This window comes from Pseudonaja textilis, chromosome Z (genome assembly GCF_049901715.1).
Source record: "Pseudonaja textilis isolate UNSWEBS1 chromosome Z, rPseTex1.2, whole genome shotgun sequence".
Classification (NCBI taxonomy): Eukaryota; Metazoa; Chordata; class Lepidosauria; order Squamata; family Elapidae; genus Pseudonaja; species Pseudonaja textilis.
In genome coordinates this window covers 77278496-77306449 of record NC_142008.1, presented here as the reverse complement: position 1 = coordinate 77306449, position 27954 = coordinate 77278496, and the positions used below count along the sequence as shown (strand labels likewise).

The 27954-nt window shown below is 35.5% G+C and overlaps 1 protein-coding gene across 10 annotated transcripts in view; it reads left to right on the top strand.

Moving 5' to 3' along the window:
* The window catches only part of TNS3 (tensin 3), a 171844-nt gene that overhangs the window by 126884 nt on the left and 17006 nt on the right, over positions 1-27954 (top strand). For all 10 annotated transcript variants that reach the window (XM_087916678.1, XM_087916672.1, XM_087916675.1 and 7 more), the window contains 6 exons: positions 9446-9617; positions 10824-11425; positions 11754-11840; positions 18782-18913; positions 24111-24206; positions 26534-26611. In XM_087916678.1, coding sequence (XP_087772804.1) covers positions 9446-9617; positions 10824-11425; positions 11754-11840; positions 18782-18913; positions 24111-24206; positions 26534-26611 — 1167 coding nt within the window. The remainder of the gene's footprint in view (positions 1-9445; positions 9618-10823; positions 11426-11753; positions 11841-18781; positions 18914-24110; positions 24207-26533; positions 26612-27954) is intronic.

The window sequence follows — 27954 nt, the reverse complement described above, 5'->3', positions numbered from 1 at the left end:
CGGTGGCAAAGAGTTTTAATGTACCCGTCAGACGTAATTCGTTGTTGATGAGTGTCTCTGATGGGGGTGTCTTTCTGACCTAAATTTAATTAAATTAAATCAAGAAGTCGAGCTCTCCAGGGAAGCAATTGGCCTCTGCATTGCCACTTTGTGTACGGAAGAAGCAGAATATTAGGAGACGCGAATAACACTGGTTTGGGGGCGGGGAGCCCAATTCAAATCAGCACTCGTTGCTGTGGTCTGAATTGCGCAGGATAGGGAGCCTGCAGACCCGCACCAACGAAAGTTGTGCTTTCAGGCGGGAGGAACAATCGAAGATTTATCTTCCCCTCTTTTGGCCTCGCCGTCTCAGAGTGGGGAATCTAGTTGCCCGCGTGGGTAGATGCTTGTGTTTAGAGAAGAAGCCAGCGTGTAGGCTGGTAGAGGGACAGGACGCTCGTCCCACTAAGACTAAGGACAGGGGCAGCGGCCCTCAGAAGTCTAGGGCGCGAAAGTGGGGAAAACACGTTAGAAGAGCTGGCGCCTACCGTGGAGGCTGCCCCTTTTTTCTACCTTGAACGGACACAGCAATTTCAGGAAAAGTCTCGGCCATGATGACGTCCATTGGTAGGAGTTTATTTCTTTTCCATAAAAAAATATAAAACTTAGGCAGCGTTTGCTGTTCCTGAATAGTACATCAGGATGGAGAAACTGGCTCTCTGTTAATTTAAATTGGGCGGAGATAATCATACCTATGTACTGTAAAGAATTTTAATATCTGGCATTGCGGGGGTGGGTGGATGGGAACGTACTATTCCATGTGGGAGTTGAAAGAGCGGGTAGGAAGGTAAATGAAGTTGGCTGTGTAGATGGCAAGGCAGTGCAGCAGGACGAAAAATTCCTCCTGGGTTAATATGCCTCTACCAAGGAACTGTACCTTTTATGATGATTTTGGAGAGACTGGTATGTCCGTCCTTGGAAAGAAAGAGGCCAATTGAAATAAATTATTTGTAACATAGTTGATAAATAGTTACACGTATAACAAACTCTAGAAAGATATTTCTCAAATTTCAGTGATGATTATTTTTTTTAATGTTGGTTAATTTTTCCAGAGCGAGCATGGGCAATTTAAAAAATACATGTTAATTGTTAAATAACTGATTTTAAGTTTGTAGAGAGAAAGAAAAAATTGCAAGGTCCTTGAGCTATCTTGAAACAGAAAAATATGTTATAATGTACCCAAAAACTATAGGCTGCGATTCCAAACAGAATAGCTGATTCCTTTTAAGAGTTTTCAAATAAAGTATGCTATTAAATTTACTTTCAGAAAAGATGCGGAGTGATGATTTCAAGAAAATGCAATAAACTACTAAATCTAATTTGTATTTTTTCCTCTGAATGATCTATATAAGACTATTTGCCACTTTCAAAATAACCTTTAGAAACAAAACATTTTGATAATATTTAGATTTACATTCCAGAAATCAAACCATAATTTTGCAGTGGAATATTAATGATAAGGCCTATATATGGATCAGGTAAAGGTAAAACAAATTCATGTTTAATTAACATATTACCTTTGGGATTGTTAAACTTGTTTAATTTTGATGAATTTTTGCCCAGCATTACTTGTCATTTTATATCATTCAGGTAATAAGAAAAATCCATTTTAATCCAAACTCAGGCAGATATATTTCCCACCCTATTACTGTTCTGCATTTTCTAGAGTCAAACATATTAGACACATATATTCTTCACCTTGTGGAGAAGGATGCCTACCTTTCATTTATAAACCAAGGCACGAGATTGTAATATAGTAAGATGAGGACTAAGGCAGCACAGGACTAATAACAGATCATGTTGGACAATAAGTTCACTATTAAAAAACATAGTGTGTTTTGGTAAATATTTGGATTTATATGACTATAATTCATTGTTTAAAGAAATCAATATTATAATACTGCCTGATCCATAGATTATTTTATGATATTTTAAAAGATCCATTGACAATAATGTCAAAAGAGATTTTCAAATTCAATGGATGACCCTCATTTTATATTCTATCTAGGGATTCAGACTCTTCAGTGCCTTCCTTTGAAATTAGGAAATATAGCAGTGCTTTTCTTACATTCTTGATATTCAAAATTAACTTAAATATTCAGTAGCACAGTATCTCACGATTCTTAGTTGTTTTCAGATACTTCAGCATGTCAAAAATCTTTTAAGATATTAAAATAATCCTTTTTTCCCTATGATTTTAATTGGCAAGAAAGGATTGCTGCTTGTCTCATTTTAAACTCTGCTTGAGAACAAGGTAATTTTGTTTCGTTTCAAAAGTTCTTACGTCTTTTGTTCAAATATTTCAATTCTCATGAATAAAAACCTGAAATATAAATGATCCTGCTGGCTGAAGTGTGTTGGAACTGCATTCCACCAGCAACAGGGCCTCTCTGAAACTAGCAATGAAACGTTTTTTCATACATGCTGAGACTTGCATATCTGATTGTTTATGCTTATTTTCTATAGAGGAGCAAAAGAAAAACAGTAAAGGAAATGAATATTTTGTTTCAGTCCACTTGGATGAAATCTAATGTTATGTATGCTTTAATAAAGAATTTGATTTGAACATTTCCCAATTAAGCTATATTAAACACCTTTGCAACAGTTTTCTAAAAATGTTTATGGTACATTTGATGTAAACAAGTGCAACTCTTTGTATTAGTTATTATAGGATGGCATCTGCTTTGAAATATCAGCTATTCAGCTGTCCACTTATACAAATGGGAGTTAGGGTTTGGATGTAGCTACTTCCAATAAATGTTTCTTTACATTATTGCCTCAGCATTAAGAAATAACTGAGTAGATGAATTCCAATCACAGAATTACCCTGAAGAAAAGAAATTTACTAACCTATACATTTTAGCAAGTATATTTATTAAAATGTTGATTATAAATTAATTATTTATTAATGTTTATAATAATTTTAAAATAAGATTTTTTGTTGTGAAAAATAGTTTATATGTATTTGGAAATGAGTTGGATATAACGTGCTTGAGGTTTTTTTTCTGAAAATTAAAATAGAACAAAGGTGAGTTGGTTTATCTTTCATCAGAAGAAAATGAACTGATACAATTTAGTCTTATAACTTCATTATAAACCTTTTCATTGATTGCTATTGTTGTGCACCAAAATTTCCATGCACCTGTCTTTGTATTGGTGAATTCCTGTTTCATCTTATTTTTTTTCATTTATTTGCTTTGGGATTAGCCACAGCACAGCGGCAGCCATTTTATGAATGGGAAAACATCCATCCAACCCCATTTGCAATCAGAATTTCAGTGTACCTGCCTGTCTCTACAAGCTGTCTGACATCTTACTTAAAACTTTAAATTGGGAATGTCTAATTTAGATACTACTTTCAACTTCATTATCTATTAAACATCAATACCACCTCCATCTGTTCTTACTAAAATTGCTAACATAATGGTCCAGTTTGATCACTAGAGTATAGGAGTAATACACCTGGATATGAATAAGTATTATACATTATTTTATTTTGTTCTGACTTCAGAGGAGCAAACCAGGAAGTTGCTGTTATGTATGAACTGGACTACAAAAGGACCATAAGATCATAAAATTAGTTTCTTCAGCATATTTTTTCCTGCTGACAGATGAGTTAATATTTGGAGCTTGTTTGAAACTTTTAATCTTTGTTATGTCATTGTAATGGAAAGTTCCTAATTTCTATTTACTCACATACTAAGGGAGAAACAAAACAAATGGAGCTTAATTTGTTTCCACCCTGGCTTTTATTTACAATATGATATTTCATTTCATATCACTGACATACATAAAAATGGTTTTTAACAAGATACTATCCAATTCATTGTGATATGTTTTTTTAATCTATTCATATAGATCATTTTTTATTGTAATGAGCAGCTTGCTGCTTTTAAATTGAATTCTGACATACGCTTACTTTCACTCCTTTTCTTTAATCTGACTGATGATACTGATGCCAAGTTTGCAAGTTGTTAATCATGCATTTTCTTCCCATGATCCATAGTCATGTAATTTTTTTGGGGGGGCGGGGGGATCAGATACTGGACTAGTATATGCCATGACCAGCATGATTTGATCTACAGTTTGACATGAGACCTTGCAGTCACACTGAGGGGAGGACACTATGCCCCATTTATACAGAGGCATGCAAGTGTGAGGTACAGATCCTATTCAGGATTGTCCATTGCTGATTTGGTAGTTCAGAGCCTCGCTGCTTTTTATGGGGTCATTTATATGTCATCCTATGTCTAGGTATTCAGCAACCCATTCGACTTTCAATTGGGAATCAGTTTTAAAGTTGGTGGGTAGATGTTGTGCAAATGCCAGTGGGGGCTTCCTGGATTTGAGTCCAGTGGCTGATAAATGAAGGTTGGTGTGCTCGCTATGGGTGAGCTGTTTATAATTTTTCTGTATTCTCTCTCACTAGTGTATCTTGCCTTTGTAAAGCTGGCAGTGCTATATGAATCAGAATGGGAAGCCAGCTAGTCGGATAATACATCTGCTTCTAATCATGGTGTCAGGGAATCTGACATCTAACTTACTAGAATGGTAGGGCACTATATTCTGCTGCAGAATAGACCAACCTTAGTGCTAATAATCAGAGGATGGTAGCTGAAACTCCACATTATAATTCTGGAGTATGTTGTTCCTAATATTGATGCTGGCCGCTGTAATCTATAGTGTAGCAGAGAGCCTGGTCCAATATTACTCCAAGGTACTTTGTATGGGGATCATAGGTGAATAAGTTAATTAAGTAGACCTTCAGGGTTTTATATGTCAGTTTGTGTTAAGGTGGAATCACATAGTTACTGAAAGTTGTTTGAAGACTGAATCATTAGAACTGGATTATTTGTTTTTGTTAGTTTGGGAAGTGTTTTGCTGCTCAGCCGGGCAGCTTCATCAATCAGAACAAGCAAGTTAGAGAGTTGTTGGAATGTACCAACTCTTGCCACACCAATATCATGGGTTTCCTCTCCAAAGTGCTTTGCAATGTATCAGTGAAGACTCGTAATCATCCAGATGGAGTTACCTGAAATTGTCTTAAAGTCAAATCATTGTAGCTGGATTATTTTTTGTTGTTAGCTTAAAAGATATTTCAAAGAGTTATTTTTTTGCCTTTAATCTGTGAAATTTTTTTCCAATATTTTGAGATCTTTGGAAAGGCGGCTGTGAGCCATCTCAATGTGTTTTCTTGTACTGTGATGGCCAAATCATCAGCATATCCAAATTATGTCACTGGCATATCTCATATGTATAGGTTGAAGAATGTAGGTGCCCTTACAGATCCTTGTGAAAGACCATTGTTTCATCTTAACTTACTTATGTTGTCTCCCATTATCTGAAAGAATCTATCACTCTGTCAGCATCCGGCTTGAGTATCCAAATAAAAGTCCAGGATTATGTCTTTTCTGAAAATGCCAATGTTTCACGCTTGACACACTCCACATGTTATTAATTAGTTGATAGAGATTTTTGCAGAGGATAATAGGGCACAGATAATATAACAATCTGCCTTTGCAAACTGTTAGATCTATGAACCCGGCTGTGGTTTTGAGGCTTTGTTAGAATCGTGCTTCCTTAAACCCTGTTAGACTTAACGCCTGGTCTACAAAGCTCTGATCTTGTCAGAAGCCACCATGGACAGATGTTGATATAATATGGTACCTATCCTGTTTATAATTAAATTTTCCACTAATTTGTAGCAGGAACTCAAAAGGGTGATTGGGCAGTAAGTTTTCAACTCTGGTTGTGGTTTGCCAAGTTTTAGAAGTGATATTATTTTAGCTTTTTTGAATTCTGATGGGAGGCAGCCTTTGGAAACTATATCTGAGAGGAATTTATCAATTCAATTCTGTGTGTGCCTCCCGGAATTTATCAGGAATTCAGGATGAATACCATTGAAGCCTGATGCTTTATCACATTTTAGCCTACCAATGGCAGTGTCAATTTCCTTTATAGAGAAGGGACAAGAGTATTTAGAAAATCTTTGGCTTGACGACCAAAAAGCTGAAAGTGCTTTCTTGATAAGAGTAGAGTGTCCTTTCACTCTTGGTGCTTTGGAGAGAGATACAACTCAAAAAGCTATTTATTCAGGAGTTACTTTGGGTGTTTGTTGTGTAGGTTGTCCAATTTCCTTTATGGGCTCCAAGCTTTACTTCTGCATTTGCTGAAAGTTAGTGCTTCTGGGTTTTATTCCCATTTCTTACATCGAATTGCATCCAAGCTGTGTAAGAGTTAATCAGCTATCTTTGGAAACAAGGTTAAAACGATCTCTTCCTCACCAAATGAAACCACCCCACAATTAGCATGGGGAGGAAGGAAAAAGCAAGAAAAGTGTCATTTTTTTCCCTCTTGCATTTGTCCAATCCCCACCATTAGCAAAAGCAAGCAAATATCGTTTTGTCGACTTGTCTTGCATCTCTCCACACCTCTATCCTCTGTGCAAAAAGGCTTTTCCAAAGGGGAAAGAAGCCTGCAGGGTTGTGATATTTCTCTGTCCCTGTGTCATGGCCCCACCCAGGGGTGGGATTAAACTGGTGTTACTACTGGTTCGGTGACTACATTTTGCATAGTACAGTATTATAATAATATAATATTCTTCCATTGCAAAAGATTATTACTTAAGAAATGACATTCTCTGTACATGCATGTGTAATATGTTATGTGGGCACAATTTAATGTCATTCAACATGTATGAATTTGTTCAAAGTGGAGTACAATAAAAAATTAAGACAAGAAACGTTGGCTTTGTAGAACAGTGCTTGCTCACTCATTCTCTACCTGATGGAATGCTAGGGTTATGTTTCTTCTGCTAAAAAACCTAGATATGATTGCTAAAATATCAAATAGCTTCTCCACTGTTAGGATTTAAACATATATCCTGTTTCATTGTTGTATTCCATTTACATGCTTCCTTTTGTAGTAAAAATAGAGTATTTGATATTATCAAAGCTATGTTAAGAATCTGAAGACTCTTGAGTCATACTATTGTTAGGTTAGCTTATTGCCTCAAGCAATATCTTTTAATATATATTTTTTTTATCTAAAATGATATACTGAAATTTATGAGTGCACATTCAGCTTTGCAAATTTATTATAGAATTTATAAAAACAGGGACCTTGGAAATCAGAATAGAGTGACATTTGATTATGAAGATAAAAGGAAACAAACTGTTGAATCAAAAGTATTGTTATGTTTTGAACCTGCCATATTTGTTAAAAGTTTGGAGAACATGAGTGAAAATGTTAAGCTTTTAAAAGGTGATCAAATGTAAGAACATTGATGTTGGTTATTTTTATATCTGTTATAAAACCTGTGGTATAGTGGTTCTCTTTAAATAGTCCTCTAATAATGAGAAGAAGGAAATCTTGAGTTGCCCTAAGGCTTGGTTGTTTCATGTCTAGTGTAGTGAAAAGAAGGACCAGGGGAGATGGTCTAGCAGTGTTTCCAGTATTTGAGGGCTGCCACAAGATTGAGGGCAGCAAAGTATTTTCCAAAGCACCAGAAGGCAAGACATGAAACAGTGAATGGAAACTAATCAAAGAGAGAAGCAACCTAGAAGTAAGGAGAAATTTCCCAACGAGAACAATCATCCAGTGGAATAGCTTGCCTTCAAAAGTTGTGGGTGCCATATCACTGAAGGCTTTCAAGAAGAGACTGGGCAGTCATTTGTCTGAAATGGTATAGACTCTCTTACTCGATCAGGGGGTTGAAGATCTCCAGAGTCCCTTCCAATTCTGTTATTCTATGTAAGATCTATGTATAATCATCCCTCTATATTCATGGGAGGAAAGAATGACATATTTCCAATTTCAGAAAGAACTAATACTCTATATTAGTGCTATGTGGAAACATCCATTTGTGAAAAATAGGCATTTGGAAAACACTGTTTAAATGTATGTGATTTTGCTAGGTTATTTCAGTTTGCTGGTCAGCTAAAAATAATATGACTGCAATTCTCCAGATGTCATGAAATTCAGTATTTCATTGGACAATGTAGGTGACTAACTTACCACATGTGGTTTACTAGGCAGCTAGGAACAGACATTTTTAGCATTTATGGTGTGTGTTTGTAGTGCTTAATATAGTAGATAACTGTGGGTAAGTTTATTAAAAATGTGCAACAATTCGTCTTGGTTCACTTGAGATGTTTAACCAACTGTAGACATAATGGCTGATGTGCACAGCATATTCAGCTTGGTTATTTTCTAGTAACATTATTGAGGTTTTTAATACATAAATAAAAACAAATACAAAATAAACTATTAATGAAAAGTAAGAAGTTTAAAAAAATGCAAGACCGAGAAAAAATAAAAACAAAACAGAGGCAATAATAAAGAAGTGGGTTTCAATATTAATCATATTGAGCACAAGCTAATACAATAACTCTTCACCCCTTTTAATCTTACAAACAGAAACTTCTGCTTCCCATAACTGAAATCATACTTATTTGCAATACAGAAACTTTTTAAAATCCTATTTCAGAAAATGTTCATTACAATCCACAAGAAATATTAATTATATAATTTATCTTGATCAGTCAAATTTACACTCGTTCATTTTTTTTTACTTCATAGTCTTGACCTTTCATTCCAGTGATATCACAGAACTTGGTCTTTAATCAATCTTCAACATTTCAGGGCTTTTTCAGATATTTTTCCAATTACTTTGTAAATCCACTAAGAGACACCATTGAGGATTTCTTGTCCAATTTCTTGATTTGGCTTTTATATTTCCAATGTAATCTTATTTAGTTTTATTATATTTCATATAATAAATATAATACAAATTCTTTTATACTTATGTCAGGTATACTTAGAATGTCACTTAACATCTTCCAGGGTTTAATCATTGGAGCCTGTATTGAATGCTTCCAAAGATATTAATATCTCAGTCCATGTTTATACCAGGGTGTGCCAATTAAAAACTTTAATTGTTAAGAATTGTGGGTACTTAATGCTCTCAACTTAGTTATTTTCTTAAAAACATTCATTACCAAATTAGGTAACATCATCAGTGCTAGTAGGGAGTAGGGTTGCTCTCATTTTATGTACTAGTGGTGTGCTATATTAGTGTTGGTGGGAGTGGTGGTTCCTTGATTGGGCTGTAGTTTACTGTTAGCTTGTTTGCCTTTAGTTGGTAGTTTTTTTATTGATGTATTGTTTGCCTCTTTGATAGTTTTATTCAGAAAGAAAATATTTTGTATAAAGTGTCTTTATGAGTTATATGTTTATGTTTCTATATAAATAGCATCATAAATATGTGGAACAGAGAGATAACTTGCAATACTGCCTCTGATTTTCTTACCTCTTCATAGTGCTTTCATTGCTGATAATAGATAGTATTAGTTATTATTACAGGGTTACGATCTTAACCACAATATTATTTTCTTGATTTTTGCAGAACCCCGAGGTTACATAGAAGACCTTAATCACTCCACTGTGATATCTGACAATTCAAGAACTCCAAATCCATCCTTGTTGCAGGCTGGCATTGAATCGGTTCCTTCCCATCATCGGCCTTTTGCAGCTACATGTTCAGTTTCAAATGATACTATTATTTCAAGAAAAGAGAGGTAGTTAAAATCTAATTCTTCCTTAAATTTCCGACAGAAAAAGAAGTAAAATGAAAGAATTTTTTAAAAAACTAAAGTTATAAAATATGACTTCTGACCGCTTTTACAGATAATTATAATTCTATGATCATTCTGCCCGCCCCTTTCCCCTTTTACAACTTTTTAATCCCTTTGTTTTGGGATGGAATTAGGGCAACTGAGTGGAGCTGAGTATTTACTGGCTGGATGCCCTTCCTAATATCTATGTGAAGTTTGCAGCAGATATTTTCTTTTTGCTTTCTGATAGAGAAACATCTGCTGCTGCAGGATTGAACTTTCAACCTTCTGAGTAGGAGGCAAGTGTCTTCACCTCTAGGCTACCATGCCAGTCAAACTCTCCCCATCTTATGTTATACAAATCCCTTCAGCCCTTTACTTGATCTATAGTTTTTTTTTAATTGTCAAATCATTTTTTGTGAATCATTTTTTTTTCTTTTAACAAAAAATCATCATAAGGTTCCCAGTCTTTCAAAAACATTTTCGTTACTTTTTTCTCTCTGATGAGATAAGTCATCTCAGGAAATTCTAAGCATTTCACAGTTCATTCCTTCATGTGGCGATTTCATTATTTTTTAATTGCTGGGCATAAGTCCTAATAAAAAGCTTTCTGGTTTCTTCATAATATTTATCTTTAAATTACTTTGTATTATCATATTAATTTTATCCATACCTTCTCACAAGTCTACAATGCATGATAGAATATCACTTCATGGTTTTCACATTTCCAACACTGGTTTGAAATAATTTTGTACATATGTGATAATTTCTCTAGGATCATATATATCAGCATTACATGATGTTATAAAAACTTTTTCTTGGGTTATGACACAATGCAAGTTTAAAACCAGTTACATTGTCTTACAAGTATCCATCTGTACATTATATCCAAAACTAATAGCCTATTTGTCATTCAACATTTAATTTGTTCTTCTATTTCAAATTTTAACAAAATGTTATACATTTAGATATTATATTTTCATCATTTGTACATAATTCAGTTCCAATTATCTTTTTTCCATATTAAACTTTTTTGTTAATTGAGCACATGAAAACCATTGAAATCCATGTGTTTCTGCAATCAATTGTTGTTTTGACTTCATCTTAAATTCTGCATGCTGAAATATTTATAATAGACAGGATGTAACTTTTGTTCCCTTTCCTATACAGTTCAACAGATGAACATATTTGGCATCAAAACAATTCTCAGCCTTCCTTGATGCCCCAGTTTCCAGAAATGAGTAACATCAATATAGGAAGTTACCTCATGTCTCCAGATCTTTCTGTTCCTGAGCAAAATGATTTATACTTCCAGAGAAAAGGACTTCAGCCTGGGATACTTAACAATCTAGCAAATATAACAGCTCTGCCACAACAGGACCTTACAGTTTGTGATGGCATCCAAACTTTTCAGAATTATGATGAGACTGTTGCTAACAGTAACCAGTTAGTGGAAGAAAAAAACCTTTCTTTTATGGCAAATGCAGATGAGTCTCCCAAAGTAATAAAATCTATGGTGGGCAGTAATTGTTTGCCACATACCTGTCTTGTATCATCTTCTGGATATACTAGTCAGCAAATTCAGGGATTGCAAATGTATCCAGAAACCCCTCTTCCTGAGAAGAAAAGGGTTTCTGAGGCAGAATGTTCTTTTGGCTCTGTTTCGCCTTCAAGTGTTTTCTCCAGCCCACATAGTGGAAGCACTATCAGAATTCCATTTCCAAATGTTCTTCCAGATTTCTCTAACGTTGGAAACCCACCACCAGTGTTAGGTATGCATTCCAGAAGGGTAACAGCTCTTCTCGCTATTTAGTATGATTGTTTCTCTATGTACAAATCAACTAATGCAAAAATGTGTAGCCATTAAACCTTTCATACTTAAATTGGATGTACATGTAGATTCATGTAGGATGTCTTTCTAGTATATTCAGATGCCTCCTGACACACTTGCATTATGAGATGGGAATGAGGTGCTATAAAGAATGGTAATAGTGATGATTAACATACTTCTGAATGGTATTATCTTATAAAAACTGTCAGCTTTATGCTGTGATAGTATGGTATGCTTTTTAAAATCATATTAATCTTTTTATCTCGCAGAAAATATGGGTGATAAACACGTAACTGTAAATTTTGTTCAAGATACTTCCAAATTTTGGTATAAACCAGAGATTTCAAGAGAACAAGGTATGTTCTTTAAATACTTCGTGCATCATACAGCTAGCTTCTTTATACTTGGTGATGAATATTTATTACTCAATGTTCCTTTTCAGCTTTAATTTGTATTTATGTTTTGCTAGATATTGTTCTCCATTCTAAAACCCAACAGCTTAAATTTAAGCTGTTAATTAAAAGGGGATCCATGTCAGTTCCTTGAATTTGCAGTCATTCCCAATTAACTTTCAAAAAATTATGTGTTGATATTTAGGGACTATGTAACTATTTTGCTAAAGCAGTCTCTTAGCAATCACAACCTCTGGTATTTTAGAATCCTTTGAATTAGAACCTGTTTATTTACAGTGTCTCTCACAGCTTTAATTATGGTCAAACGTAAGCAGATTCTAGTAATAATGTTAAATATATTTTTAATAAACTTAGATGATAGACAAAAAGAAAATTATGTTGGAGATGGACAAGGCCAACTATTTATTTAAGATTTCAAAATGTTGTAGAAAAAAAAAGATGAAAACCTGGCAGACATAATGGCAGATCTACTTGCAGCAGCTAGAAAGGAGACAAAGGAGAAAATGATATATGATATGATGAAATTTTTACAGTCCAGACTTCATATGGAATGAGACACAAATTGCCATATTAGATTTACAAAGAGGTCTATCAGAATAGAGATTCAAAGGTGGTGAAAGATGAACCATTAAAATATAAAGGAAAGGAGATAATAGTGTTGAAGCAAATACCCAGATCTGCAAGAGATTTGAGAAAAAATACCAGTTCCTGACAAAATATTTGATTAAAAGAGAAATTAATTTCAGGTGGCTGATACCAGAAGGAATAATGGTGACTTGGCAAGAGCAAAGGCATAGACTAGATACAATTGAAAAAGCAGAACTATTTTATGATCAATATTTTAGAGAATATGGAGAAAAGAGAAGAGAGATGGAAACAATAAAACTACGAGAAGTCATAGAGATAGAAGAGAGACAAGAAAGAGAAGGAGAAAAAGAAGTGGAGGAAAGAGCCATTAGGGAAGAAGAAAAAGCAAGCAGAGTTAAAAGTGATAAGATCAACCAGACCCTACAATAAATAAAACCATGGAAGAAGAAATTAAGTTAATTATACTTAATATAAATGGACTAAATTTGGCAATTAAAAGGAAAATGATATTTAATAGATTAGACTATCCTAATATTGGGAAATTACATACTACATTTGCACAACAGAGTAAAAGGAATAGCACTATACATAAAAGACACTATAAAAATGGAATTAATTTACCAAAATGAGGAAGAAAGAATATTAATAGTTGAAATGTTGATGAACTATAAACAGACTTTACTAGTGGCAATTTATGCTCCAAATGAAAATCAAGAGTTTTATGACAAACTACACAAGAGAATAATAGAACTGGGATATGAACATATTTGTATTATTGGAGATTATAATGCAATAGTAGATGTTAAAAAGGACTAAAACACAAAAGACAAATAAAAAGAACAAAAAAAAGTACTACCTAAAGCATTTTTAAAATGGCAGAATTATTATTATTATTACTTTTATTGTTAGAGTACAACTTGTGTACAATGAGATTGGCTGAGCCTCCCTTCGTGCACTCCCCCCCCCAACACAATTCACAGTGAGAACAGAAGTACCTAACCCAGTCCCAATCTTATTACCCTATGTGATCTTGTTGCACAATGTGCCGGCCCCGCTAGTCTCTCATACTATGTTGACCTGAAGTTATTTTCCATTCAGAAGTCTGACAGCCCACAGGTAGAAACTGTTCTTGAGCCTGTTGGTATGGCTGGCTATGCTTCTATATCTCCTACCCGATGGTAAGAGAGTGAAGAAGTGCTGACCGGGATGTGAGTCGTCCCTGAGAATTTTTCTCTCTTGTAAGACAACGAGCCCTAGCGATGTCACCTAGTGGTATCAGGGAACAGCCCACAATGTTTGTGTTGTGCTCACCACCCTCTGTAATGTCTTTCTATCTGTGGCTGTCAAGCCAGCATACCACACCATAATGCAATATGTGAGGACGCTTTTTATTATGGATCGGTAAAAGGAGGTCATCAATTGTTGTTCCACTTTATTCTTTCGCAAAGCCTTAAGGAAGTGGAGACTCTTTCTGGCCACCTGGATTGTGTTGATTTTCCAGGTAAGATCTTCGCTGAAGTAGACTCCCAGGAATTTAAAGGAGGAAACTCCACATAGCCCCCCTTGATGTAAAGTGGGGAGGGTTCCTCTCTCTTCTTCTGCAAGTCTAACACCATCTCCTTTGTCTTGCTGATGTTTAGGTGCAGGTTGTTTTTTAGGTACCATGAAGATAATTTTTGAACCTCCCTCCTGTACACAGTTTTGTCTCCACCTGTAACGAGACCCAAAACGGTAGTATCATCTGCAAACTTAATTATCACAATGGATGGGTCAGACGATACACAGTCATGTGTACAATGAGTACAGGTAGGGACTGAGCACACAGTCCTGTGGGGAGCCGGTGCTAAGCTTCAGGGAGGTGGATGTGACTGATCCAGCCCTCACTGTGTTCAGGAAGAGGTAAAATCCTAGTCAGTTTTTCAATAAGGATGCTCGGCAGGATAGAAGAAGTAGCAATTCAAGATTCATGGAGAGAAAGATACCCAGAAAAGAGAATATACATTTTATTTAAATAGCCATTTATCTTGGTCTAGAATAGATATGATATGGGCAACAACAGAAATAATTGCTAATATACAAGACAAGCATAGAAACAAATACATGGGCTGATCATAACCTGATTAAGATAATATGGAAAGGACAAAAGAAGAGGTCAAGATGGACAATTAATAATTTAATATTGAGAGAAAAAGAATATATTGAACATATGGAAAAAGAATTAATTTTTTTCATTGAACAAAACAAGAAGAAACTTCATTACAAAATGTATGGGACACAGCTAAAGTTTATACAAGAAATTCAACATAAAATGATTTTGATAAAACATAAACTGGAAATAGTAGATAAAGAAGAACTAGCACAAAAAATTAAACTAAACAGATTTTTTTTGAAAACGCAAACAAGCCAGGAAGATAGTTGGCATACAAGTTAAAAGAAAAAAGAAAAAAAGGATATCTCAATGAATGATAAAGGGAATCTGTGTCACAGAAATGAGGATAAAAAAGAAATAATACAAAAGTACTATAGAGAATTATACAAAGAGGAACAAGTGAAGATAGAAGAAATAGAGGAATGCATAAAGAAAATTGAATTACCTAAAGTGCCAGAAGAAACAAACCAAAATGATGTTGGAAGGGAAAATTACAAGGATGGAATTAACAGAAGCAATCCAAAAACAAAATAATGGAAAAGTGCCAGGACCAGATGGCCTGCCAGCAGAAATGTACAAAGCCTTACAGGACACTATAAGTGAAGTGTTATTGCAAGTTGTAAATGAAATTTTGATTAAAGTTTTGATTAAATCGTGTGTACATGATTTGATTAAAGCTAAAATACCCAATTCATGGATGGAAGTGTATATTACCATCATTGGTTTCCGTACAATTTTGCTGGTGGGAGGTGCCACCTATAGAACATCTTGTACAAGTTTTCCTTGCATGATATGGCTAATGTTGTTGTTTTATTTCACTCCCAGATTAATTGCCATTGATCCAGATTTATATCGTGTCCAAAGTCCTTAGCCCAAGTCACCATCGTTTCCTTGACCTGTTCTTCTTGCATTTTATAGTCCAATAAGTATCTGTAAATTTTCCTTATTTGTTTACCTTCTGGTCCTAATAGGATTTTATCTAATACCAATTGATTCCTCATTCTTTTTTATCTTTTTCATACTGTAATTGTATTTGGAGATGGGCCCACTATTCCAGAACTACTCCTTGTTGTTTTAAGTCTTGTCTCTATTTAAGTTGGCCCACATCATTTATAGTATCTTTATAGGTAATGGCTTTTATTGGATTATGCAAGTTTGGATAAACTATTGCCTCTGGTGGCGATAACCAGGCTCGCAGTTCCATATAATTTTGAAGTTTAATTTTATTCCAAATCAGAAGTAGGGCTTGTTGAATTTTGTGTCTTAAAAAATATTGATGGACGGTGTTTCTGCCAAGTCACAAATATGCATGCCAGCCCTGTTGTAGGTCATGTCCTTCTAAGTGCAAGAGTCTTTTATTTTTTAAATTTATCCAGTCCTTAATCCAGGTAAGTGTTGCTGCCTGATAGTATAATTCCCATTCTGGAAGTCCAAATCCCCCTCTTTCTTTTGTATCTTGTAGTAATTTCAATTTAATATTGGGCCTCTTGCCATACAAAATTTAACGTCAATTTATGCAAGCCTCCAAATAATTTTTTGTCTAATTTTATTGGTATATTTTGAAACAGGAAGAGCACTTTGGCTAGTATGTTTATCTTAATTGCTGATATTCTTCCTAGTAACGAGAGTCTTATATTGTTCCATCTTTCCAGATCTTTTATTTGTTTCAGCAGTTTCTCATAGTTATCTTCTTTAATCGTGGAGCAGCGTGCCGAGATGTTAATTCCTAAATATTTTATTTTTTGGACTATCTGGCTGTCCAATTTCATAGTCGGGGTTTCTTTCTGTTTGTTAGTCATGTTATTAACTATCGTTTTCGTCTTATCTTTATTTATTTTTAAGCCAGTTACTTCACCATATTCCTCAAGCAATTCTAATCATTTCGGGCCTGTTGATTCTGGGTCTTCCATAATGAATACCAAGTCAGCAGCAAATACTTATAATTTAAAGATTTAAAGATGTCCATGTATCTCTCTTCTGTTCTTTATTTGGTTTTTCTATAAGCCTATTTGGTCTCTTCAATATTCAATAAGCCTTTATGGTATACTAGCTTCAGCACATTTTCTTTGCTGTTCTTCAGATATTCTTCTAATCCATTTTTTTTTTCATCTTCAACAGTCTGATGTACTTGCAACATCCCATGCCCACCTATTCTTTTTAGTAAGTTGAGTGTGTGTTAACATCACTCTGCATGAAGGACATAATTCATTGTCATTTTTGGTCTTCCTATCCATGGTTTCTAATTCAAACCTGAGTGCACTATTCTAGCTGAATGATAGGAATTGCCCAGGAGTTAATTGCCTTGATGGTATTTTTACCACTGAGTTTGGCCTTCAAAATGTTATTCTCATGATGTAGTTCACTACTAACTTTCTTGACTTCAGTGTGCTTGATGTTGTTAGCCCGAGAGATGGTTGTATGTGTAGTGATCTTCTTCATATAGAATTTAGGTATTAACTCCATTGCAATATCTTGGCTGAATATGTGTATTGTATAATGTTGAGCAGTAATTCTATTTCAGTTGCTGTTTTCCCTGTAAACTTCTGATCATCCATTTGAAGGAGATGTGATAGCCTGAAATTTTTTTAGGATATTTGATAGCTAGGCCTGACATATTCAGTATTTTTGACTACTGCAATGACAAATACTGGTAATGGTAGGTTCCTTTCCCAGATGTTGTTATGGTCCAAACGTAATCACCCAATTGGTAGTAACACTGGTTGAATCCCAACACTGCTCTTGACCTATTCAGATATTTACATTTCGATATAGCAATCTTAAATTAGTGGATCAGCAAAATGCTCTAGACATAATGTACTTGGACATTAGTAAGATCCTTGACAAAGTAGACCACAATATGCTACTTGGTAAGAAAGAAAAATTTGGACTAAACAGATCATGACCAAATGAATTTGTAACTGGCTGACCAATCACATTCAAAATGTAATCCTTAATGGAATTGCATTACATGGAGGGAAGTATACAGTGGGTACCTGAAGATTATGTCTTAGATCCAATATTCTTCAACAACTTCATAAATATTTTACATGAGGAGATAAAGGGGAACTCGTTAAATTTGTAGACAACACTAAACTCGGGAATAGTCAATACTTCAGAAGAAGACGAACATTAGGTCTTATCCAATAAAATACAGTTTGATGGTAAAAATATTGTGCATGCTTAGGTAAGAAAAACTAAATACAAGTGTAGAATAGATAGTATCTGTTCAGTAGTAATGAGTGAATAGGATGCAAGCGTCCTAAAGACAACCACTTAACTATGAGCCAGCAAGATTCTGCAGCTACCAAAAAAGTCAGCGGATTTCTAGGCTCTATCAACAGAGAGGTAGTATAAAGGTCATACATGCTGTGTTTTATTGTATTGGTGAGACCATAATTGTAATAATGCATCCAGTTTTGGTCACCATGAATTAAGAAATTTCTTGACAGCAACAATAATTAATCAGTGGAATAGCTTGCCTTCAGAAGTTGTGAGTGCCTCATCACCAGATGTTTTCCAGAAGAGACTGGATAGCTATTTGTCTGGAAAGGTATGGGATCTCCTGCTTGAGCATGGGATTGTATTAAAAGGCCTCATTAAAAGATCTGTTATTCTGTTAGATTTATTGGAATATAATTGATTCCAGAATATTTCTAGAAAATAGTTTCTGAAGATTAAAAAGGGGGGCTTTTCTGGTGTATATTTGTAGTTCATGTGAGCAAAATTTCATAATTCATTTTAATCATAACTATTAGCCAAAACAGTACTGATAGTTCTTCCCTAGGTTGTGTTTGCCTATAGAAAAGAAATATACCGTATTTATCGGCGTATAACACGCACTTTTTCCCCCTGAAAATAGGGGGCAAATGATGTATGCGTGTTATCGCCGATGTCCAGGCGGAATCTCTTTAAGGGATCCCGTTCCCAATAGTTAAGCGGCGGCGCAGCGTCATGACGTGATGTCAGCGCTGCGCCCGCCGCATATTTTTTCCTGAAATTTCCTCTTAAAGGGAATGCGTGTTATACGCCTGTGCGTGTTATACGCCGATAAATCACGGTAATTCTGTGCAACTTTTTTCCTAGTTGCTAATGCAGATTTTTTTTTAATAATGAAAGTCCTTCTAATCTCTTTCTTTTTGTCATGCAGCTATTGCTGTCCTGAAGAATAAAGAAGCTGGATCATTCATTGTCCGTGACAGTCATTCCTTCAGAGGTGCCTATGGTTTGGCCATGAAGGTTGCTATACCTCCTCCTTCAATATTACAGTTAAACAAAAAAGGTAACTCCTTCCCTCAAAGAGGTTAAAGACATTTATCCTTAATATTTTAAAACTCCATGGATCAGACTTTAGTTCATATTAATGCAGAACCATTGAAAATTCTAAAGGGCTTACAAACTTTTAAAAATCACTATATATATGTATGTGTTTGTGTGTGTGCATGGGTGCATGAATAAGTTTTCGGTTACAGATTAATTAAGCACCCCAGAGGGGTAACGTCATTGCCCAGAAGATTATTGGTTGCCCTCTTCCTGCTTTGGAAGAGCTTTATAGTTCCCGCTGCCTTAAAAAAGTTCAAAACATTCTCAAAGATCCATCTCATCCTGGGAACCCTTTTTTTGAACTATTACCATCTGGCAGACGGTACAGAATAATAATACAAAACAAGGACAAATAGGCTGAAAAACGGCTTCTATCCCAGGTCAGTAGCTCTTTTGAATTCTGCTGTATAGTGCAGTGTTGGTGTGGTGTTGGGGGTTTCCGGTTGAATGTGTGAAGGGTGAAGGATGTCTGTTAGTGTTTTTTTTCATGGTCGTGGTCATGATTCAATCCAAAAAGAGATCACTTTGGCGGAAAAACAAACCTGGTCACGTTGCCAACTTCAAAAGCTGATACAAAAATGTATGCCACCAGATAAAGACTGAACGCACCAATTATCACATTAAACAAGAGGAAAAGCTTCTACGCACCAGTTCCACCTGTGCTTTCTACAATTTTGTAAACAACAAACTAAAAGACTCAAGGTCCATTCCACCCCTGAAAGGACCTAATGGTAAAGACTGCAACGACGACACTATTAAAGCCATCCTCTTTAACACATTCTTTGGCTCAGTATTTGTAAACATGCCCAGTATTACCTAGTTGAACCACAGACAACTACAATGGTCTAATACATATTGATTTTACAGTAGACAATGTTGAAAAAGCACTATGCAATCTAAAACCATCTCTGTTGGACCGGACGGAATATGTGCCTACTTCTTAAAAATGCTATTCCATAGCGGAACCTCTAAGCATAATTTTTGAAAAATCTTTCAAGACCAGCTTCTTGCCAAAACTATGGTCACAAACCACAGTCATCCCCATCTTCAAAAAGGGAGACCCCAGCCTAGTTGAAAATTACAGACCAATATCTTTATGCTGCGTCACCGGTAAAGTCATGGAATCAATTATTAATCAATCCATTATCCTCCACTTAGAGACAGACAACCTACTCTCTAATAAACAATTTTGTTTCAGGAATAAAACTATCATGTAATCTGCAACTCTTACACTGCAAAAACATCTGGACTACACAACTCGATCAGGGCAAAGCAAGAGACGCAATCTACATAGACTTCTGTAAAGCCTTTGATTCAGTGGTACATGACAAACTACTCCTAAAACTAAAATCTTATGGTATCTCTGGACACCTGCATAATTGGATAGAAGCATTCCTGTCAAACAGACAACAAATGGTCAAAACTGGAAGTGTTAAGACCTTGTTAATGATCCAAACTCTGTCAACGATCTTGGAGTACTCATCTCTAATGATCTAAGTGCTAGAGCCCGCTCTAACTACATAGCCAAAAAGGCATTAACAGTTGTTAACCTAATCTTATGTAGCTTTTTCTCTGGTAATATCACACTAATAACTAGAGCATACAAAACATTTGCTAGACCAGTATTCGAATACAGCTCATCAGTCTGGAACCCACATTACGTATCTGATATTAACACAGTTGAGAAAGTCTAGAAGTATTTCACAAGAAGAGTTTTCCATTCCTCTACTCGTTGCAGAATACCTTATGCCACCAGACTTGAAATTTTAGACCTAGACAACCTAGAACTACGCCGCCTTCGGTCCGATCTAAGTATAGTATATCAAATCATGCATTGCAATGTCCTACCTGTCAATGAATACTTCAGCTTCAACCATAACAATACAAGAGGAAACAATAGATACAAACTCAAGGTTAATCGCACCAAACTTGATTGCAGGAAATACGACTTCAGCAATAGAGTGGTCAATGTCTGGAATACTCTACCTGACTCTGTGGTTTCTTCCCCCAACCCCAAAAACTTTAACCTTAGACTTTCTACTGTTGACCTCACCCCTTTCCTAAGAGGTCTGTAGGGGTCATGCATAAGTGCACCAGTATGCCTATCCCTGTCCTATTGTTTCTTTTATTTTTCTTATATGTATCCATGTATTCATAACTATGTTTTTACTTATACCTATTATCTTGTAAGTAATTGACAAACCAAATAAAATAAATAAAAAATAAATAAATGATGTGCACTGAAGATGGTGCTTGATTTAGTTGTATGAGGTGCAATGACGCTAAAGTAAACTAAACTAAACTAAAAACAAAGCATTCTTTATAGGTAAGCATATATGTATCTTCATGTCAGTTTTTGACTCCAGGCAACTATCTCAACAAGTCCAGGCTGGAAAAGTCCCAGGTTTTTTGGCAAGATTTTTTTTCAGAAGTTGTATGCCATTGTCTATTTTCTAGAACTGAGAGAATGACTGCCCAAAGTTACTCTGGGTTCATGTCTAAGAGAAAACTAAAATTTACTGTCTTCCAGTTTCTAGCCTTGGGCCTTATTCACTACACTAAAGAAGCTCTGTTAATACTTACGCATTTGCCATTAAACTATGAATTGACAAAACAGAAGCATTATTATGCAGTATGGATGCCAAAACAATTTAGTTAAAAAATAACAAAACCTCTTAATTGATCATACTGCATGAAGGTTAGTTTCTTATTTGGAAAACGTGTATGTAAATTTGGAAAAACGTGCATAGAAAATGTACTTTCCAGTTATGTAGCTGAAGCATCCAGCAACTTGCAACCAGCCCAAACATACTACATCTGGATCCAGTTACAGAGTTCATTTGATGAGGTGCCAGGGATAAAGCACGTCTAATGAAAAATTAACAGGAAAAAAAACTGAGATTTTTGGATTGATTATATGACAAACAGATCAAGGAAGATTCTTCCCTGGGAAGTAGGATTTGGTGTTAGAATATAATAGTTACTAGGAATCTTAGGTAAAGTTGTGAGAAGTTGAGAGAACTTGGAATAATTTGGATTTTGGAATGAAATAAATGTGCAGTTATTTCAAGGAAGGTAGACAACATTTAATATTTGTGTAATCAAGACTGGACATATAATGCTAGAATTTTAGGATAGTTATTTTCAAATAAGTACTTCAAATTATCAATATAAGCTAAGCAGAGCTGAGGAGCCATGTTGGCACAGTGATTACAATGCAGTATTGCAGGCTAACTATCCACAATCAGGACTTACATCTTGATGGGCTCAAAGTTGACTCAGCCTTCCATTCTTCTGAGAAAAATGAGAACCCAGATTGTTGGGAGCAATATGCTGACTCTATAAACCACTTAGAGAAGGCTGCATTATGGAGTGGTATATAAGTATGTGCTATTGCTATTGTTATAGTCAAGAGAAAGAGTCATGGTCCAGTCGCCATAAAGAAATTCATGTAGTCCTTGAAGTACAAAAGGTCATTTAACAATTGTTCAAAGTCACAGCAAATCTCCCCAAAAGCTACATGTGATCTTGTTTCAAAGTTAAGATGCCTGCGGTGCCCCCCAAAGTAATTCACCCTTAAGATCAACCACAGGGTACCCACAATCTGTTTCTACACCGCATCCTGGGTCCCCACAGGCAGTGGGCCTGCTTTACCAGTGCAACTGCCACAGGAGAGTTCCACACACCCGAATCCACCTCCAGGTCACCCTAGCCACATCCTGATCCCCTCTGGGTCATTTACTTTTTGAAGATATGCAGAGCACAGGATAGGGAAGGAGGAAAGTCTGCTCCATTGCTGGTGGAGCCAAAGCTAGAGATAGTGAGGAGGTAAAAATATCCTGATTTTGCTTTAATCTCTAGACTTAGCTCCATAGGAAAAAAAAAAAAGGTCAAGATTTTTCCCCCTCTTCATTAGCACTAGCTTTAGCTCCTCAGCATAATTGGAAAGCTAGCAGAGCTGATGCTGAGAAAGCTAAGGATAGCGATGAAAGAAAAAACATCAGGTTTTCTTCTCGATTATGGCACATGGCTAAAAACAGCAGCCTTTCCTCCTTCCCTGACTTGAGCTCTGAGAATCTTTGAAAAGTATATGTATGATTGTAACAAGTTGGGTAGGACAGAGGCATTTGGGCTATGAGACTCCCAAGGGGCAGGAAGCAAAGCATGAGATATCTCGGGGTGTGGAGAAACCTTGTGAGGCTCAATGCAGGTCAATATATGCCTGAAATAGGCCTCCTAGAGTCTGAGGCACCCCACGTTCCACTTAATGACCTATGCACTTATTTAATGAACGCATTGAGAGAGCAGGAGTAGAGCAGTTGTTCATGAGGCTGTTCATTTAACAATCATCCCGGCTTCCATCAGTAATAGGCAGGGTCCGTTACTGCTATAACTCTATATACTGTATTTTAATTTAATTGATTAAACAAATAACCTACTTAGGAAAAAATAAATAAAAATGTTATCTCTGTTGTTGTGAACATTATTGAGAGACTGTTAATACATCTCAGATTATTTTTCATCCTGGGATTGTAGATTGACCAGTCCAAAGTTTTCTCATTCTTGTTTGGGTGGAAAACAGTGGTTCTTAACAAAATTACACATTGCTTATATAATGGGATCAGCAGAATGTCTCTGTAATTTGGTTATTTACAGAAGTATGCCAACAATGTTAATCACAACTTTCCTTCCCAACTTTCCATCAGCCTTGACCATCTGGGTTACCCTCACCCTCCCCCTCAAAAATGCAAAAAGAAAGAAAGCTCTGAGCCAAGCTTTGATAGATTCTTTCAAAGAAATTTCAGACATCAAAATAAATAAACGGTCAATATTTCTAAGCTTTATATTTTACTTCTGTTAGGTACACTAAAATTGAATTGCAAGTATCTAAGCAATCACTGAATAGCAAGAAAATAAATCAGTAAACTATAACTGTTAGCTGTCTTCTAGATTGTTTTAAATAAAGGCCTAACATTATGAATTCAGCCATTTTAAGTTATCATGAGTCATTAAACAATTTTTTGTAAATTGTGGTTACAATGATTTTATGCTACCCCTTAACTTGTGTAATGTGCAATGAAATTAATCTGAATTGTAATGCTTGTCTGTAAGAATACATTTCTTAACCTTTCATTTACTATCATTGTATGCCATAGTTGGAGATACTTCCAATGAACTTGTGAGACATTTTCTGATTGAGTGTACCCAGAAAGGAGTGAGATTGAAAGGATGTCCCAATGAGCCATATTTTGGTAAGCATTCTTTGTATCATATTATTCATATATATTTCATTAAATATTATAAAACATGGGAAGTATTTTTCTATAAAATGAACAACACAATTATTCCCTAAAACAAGAACTATTGCTAATCTTTGTGGGCAAAGCTTACATATTTTATTTTTTATTTTATTTTAATTTCTGGGGGACACTGATAATTTTTATTTGCACTGTGGTAAATTTATATTATTTCATAATAAATGAATTAATGACTTGAATACTTTGAAGCTTGAGATTTTGTTTGTAGCTTTTTTATATATTCTCTCTAATCTCTTTTATACTTCGTTCTTTTTCTGATATTTTGTCTCTCTTGTTTACATTTTGCATTCATTTCCTATAATTGTTCTAGGGAAGTTCCTACAGCCTTATAAAAGTAAAGTCCTACTGGAAGAAAAGGAAACACTTCCTAAAATGGGAGTGAAATGTTACGATTTCTAGATGGTTTTTGTTTTGTTTTAGTTTGCTTCCTTTTAAAAAAAACAAACAAACATAAAGTATACAATATCAAATTTGTTCTGTTCTTAATGTTCCAAAATATAGATATAGATTAAAAATGTTCTACTTTAACAGACTAGATTTTTACTTTTGTGATGGAGAAAGTAGTACATACTTTGTCTGATGAAAGGATGATTCCAAATTTATAGGACATATTATCTTACCTCCAGTACTCCAATTTCAAACTCCAATAATTATTTGGGATACTATATAATGTTTTTTTCTGTTTGTTCTGTTGATGTCTCCTATTTTGTGGAGATAGAGGCACCATTTAATTACTTTTATTTCAATTGAATGTGGCTAGAAGAGTTTTGGTGGCTATGTGTGTGATCCCTTATAAAACAAATAATCCATGCAAATCACTGAAAATATGCAAGTACTGATGGATATGATAAATTTTGGTGGGGATAACTTATTTCCTTATTTATTATTAAATTTTGCTACCCATCTCACTATGGCTCTGTGTGTGTGTGTGTGTGTGTGTGTTAGTAAAAATGCAGGTTAAACTAAAAGATGGGAAGGAAGGGAGCAGAATGTACAGAAGAGGGAGGTGGACTCTGCTATTAGTCTGTTAACCATCTCCAGTGTGATACTGCTCAATTGGGGCTCCAAGCCAACTAGCAGAGCCAAGTCTTCAGGGTAGTCAGGAATGTGGGAACCAATCTCGCCTCACATGGCAAGATGTTCCAGAGAGCTGGAGCCACAGCAGAGAAGCCCCACCAGTCAAAATTATCTTACTGACAGAGAGTCCACATTATACTTGCTCTGCTAGGACAAGTGAGGCAGGCCAGCCCCAGTGGGTGAAACAGTTTCTCAGGTGGTCTGGACCTGTGCCATGTAAGGCTTTAAAGGTAATAATCTTGAATTGCATCCAGAACAAACTGGCAGCCAGTGCAGCTGACAAAACAGTGAAGAAATATGGGCCATTCTGTGGGGCCCAGAAGCTTTCCCTAGAGCTGGCACACTCTGCAGCATTTATAGCTTTGGAATGTTCTTTAATGTATCCCCATGTAGAGCGCATTGCAGTAATTCAGACATGAGATGATCAGAGCTTGAATGACTGAGTACAGGGACTCCTAATCTGGAAAAAGCCACAATGGATAAAGAACTTAAAGTTGTGCAAAGATTCTCCTAGCTGCAACTTTCACCCTGCTCTTCGAGCAGAAATTGCAAGTCCAGGAGAATCCTCAAATTGTGAACCGGGTCTGTTTGGAGTACTGCAGTATAGTATAGTCGATAGTATGAGGGTTTTTTAAATCTCTTGACTGAACATTTCTGCAGCCAACATCTAATGGATGGGCAACTCCAAATATGGAAGTCTTATAAACCTATACATAGATGTTATTTCATATAGAAATAAATATTCAAAAAATGTGAAGCAGAATCAGCTGGATATGATAATTGGCCAGTATTATTGGACAAAAGATGATCCAGTATAATTTTAACTCCTTGCATAACCTCTTCTTACGCAAGAGAAAAATATTGTACCCATAGTACAATAGAAAAAAAATTGCAGCCTCGTGTAATAACTAGTTCTTTGCATAGGGAGAATACTAAAAAATATAATTTCTCCCAATATTATCCCTATCAATGGGGAGGTGCATCTTTAGGTGTTGCTCGTACACCTGTTGCTCTCTTGTTTGGCCTACCTGTTCCTGTATTGACTATCTGAAAACATTGTGATTCTGTAATAAGAAATACAGAATATAAAAGTTAAAATACATACATAACTTACAAAAACTGCATGTATATTTTATCCAGTAAAAAGATTTACTTTATGGGTTTTTTTTTGTTTGTAATTACAGGAAGTTTGACAGCTTTGGTGTATCAACATTCCATTACCCCTCTGGCATTGCCTTGCAAGCTACTCATCCCAGACCAAGGTATTACTGTTTTTATTATAAACTTTTATTTATTACACATGAAACTCGGTCAACTGATTAATAATAATAATCATCATCATCATCATCATCATCATCATCTTTTATTCATTAAACATGAAACTCAGTCAACTGAACATTTAAAAATGTATCATTGACTGGCTCTGATGATTGATACGGGTTGCTGCCAGCATCCTAGGAATATAAATACAATAGAATACAATAGAATTCTTTATTGGCCAAGTATGATTGGTCATAAGGAATTTGTCTTTGGTGCATATACTCTCAGTGTACATAAAAGAAAAAATAAAATAGATTCATCAGGAATCATATGATACAACACTTAGTGATAGTCCTAGGTTACTAATAAGCAATCAAATCATATTAGGAAACTAATAAAAGAATATAAGTTGTAAAGATACAAGCAACACGGTTATAGTCATAAGTGGAAGAGATAGGTATTAGGAAGTGTTATAATCTAGTAGTAGGGGAATAATAGTAATACAGTCTTAGTAAATAAGTTGACACTGTTGTGAGACTTGTTTAGCAGAGTGATGGCATTCGGAAAAAAAACCTGTCCTTGTGTCTAGTTATTCTGGTCTGCAGTGCCCTATAGCGTCATTTTGAGGATAGAAGTTGAAACAATTTATGTCCAGAATGCGAGGGGTCTGTAGATATCTTCACAGCCCTCTTTTTGACTCGTGCAGTATACAGGTCCTCAATGGAAGGCAGGTTGGTAGCAATTATTTTTTTCTGCAGTTCTAATTATCTGTTGAAGTCTGTATCTGTCTTGTTTGGTTGCAGACCCAAACCAGACCATTATAGAGGTGCAGATGACAGACTCAATAATTCCTCTGTAGAATTGAATCAGCAGCTCTTTGGGCAGTTTGAACTTTCTGAGTTGGCGCAGAAAGAACATTCTTTGTTGCCCGTTTTTGATATTAGATGTCCATTTTAAGTCTTGAGATATGATAGAACCTAGGAACTTGAAGGTCTCTACTGTTAATACTGTGTGATCTAGTATTGTAAGACGTGATTGTATAGGAGGGTTTCTCCTAAAACCTACCACCATTTCTACGGTTTTGAGTGTATTCAGTTTAAGATTGTTTCTGGTTGCACCACAGGGCTAGTTGTTCAATCTCCCGTCCGTATGCAGATTCATCATTGTCTCGAATGAAACCAATCACTGTTATATCATCTGCAAACTTCAGTACTTTTAACAGAGGGATCTTTTGAGATGCAGTCATTGCTATAGAGAGAGAAGAGAAATGGAGAGAGCACATAGTCTCGGGGGGCTCTTGTGCTAATTATACAGGTATCTGATGTGATTCTGCCTATCTTCACCT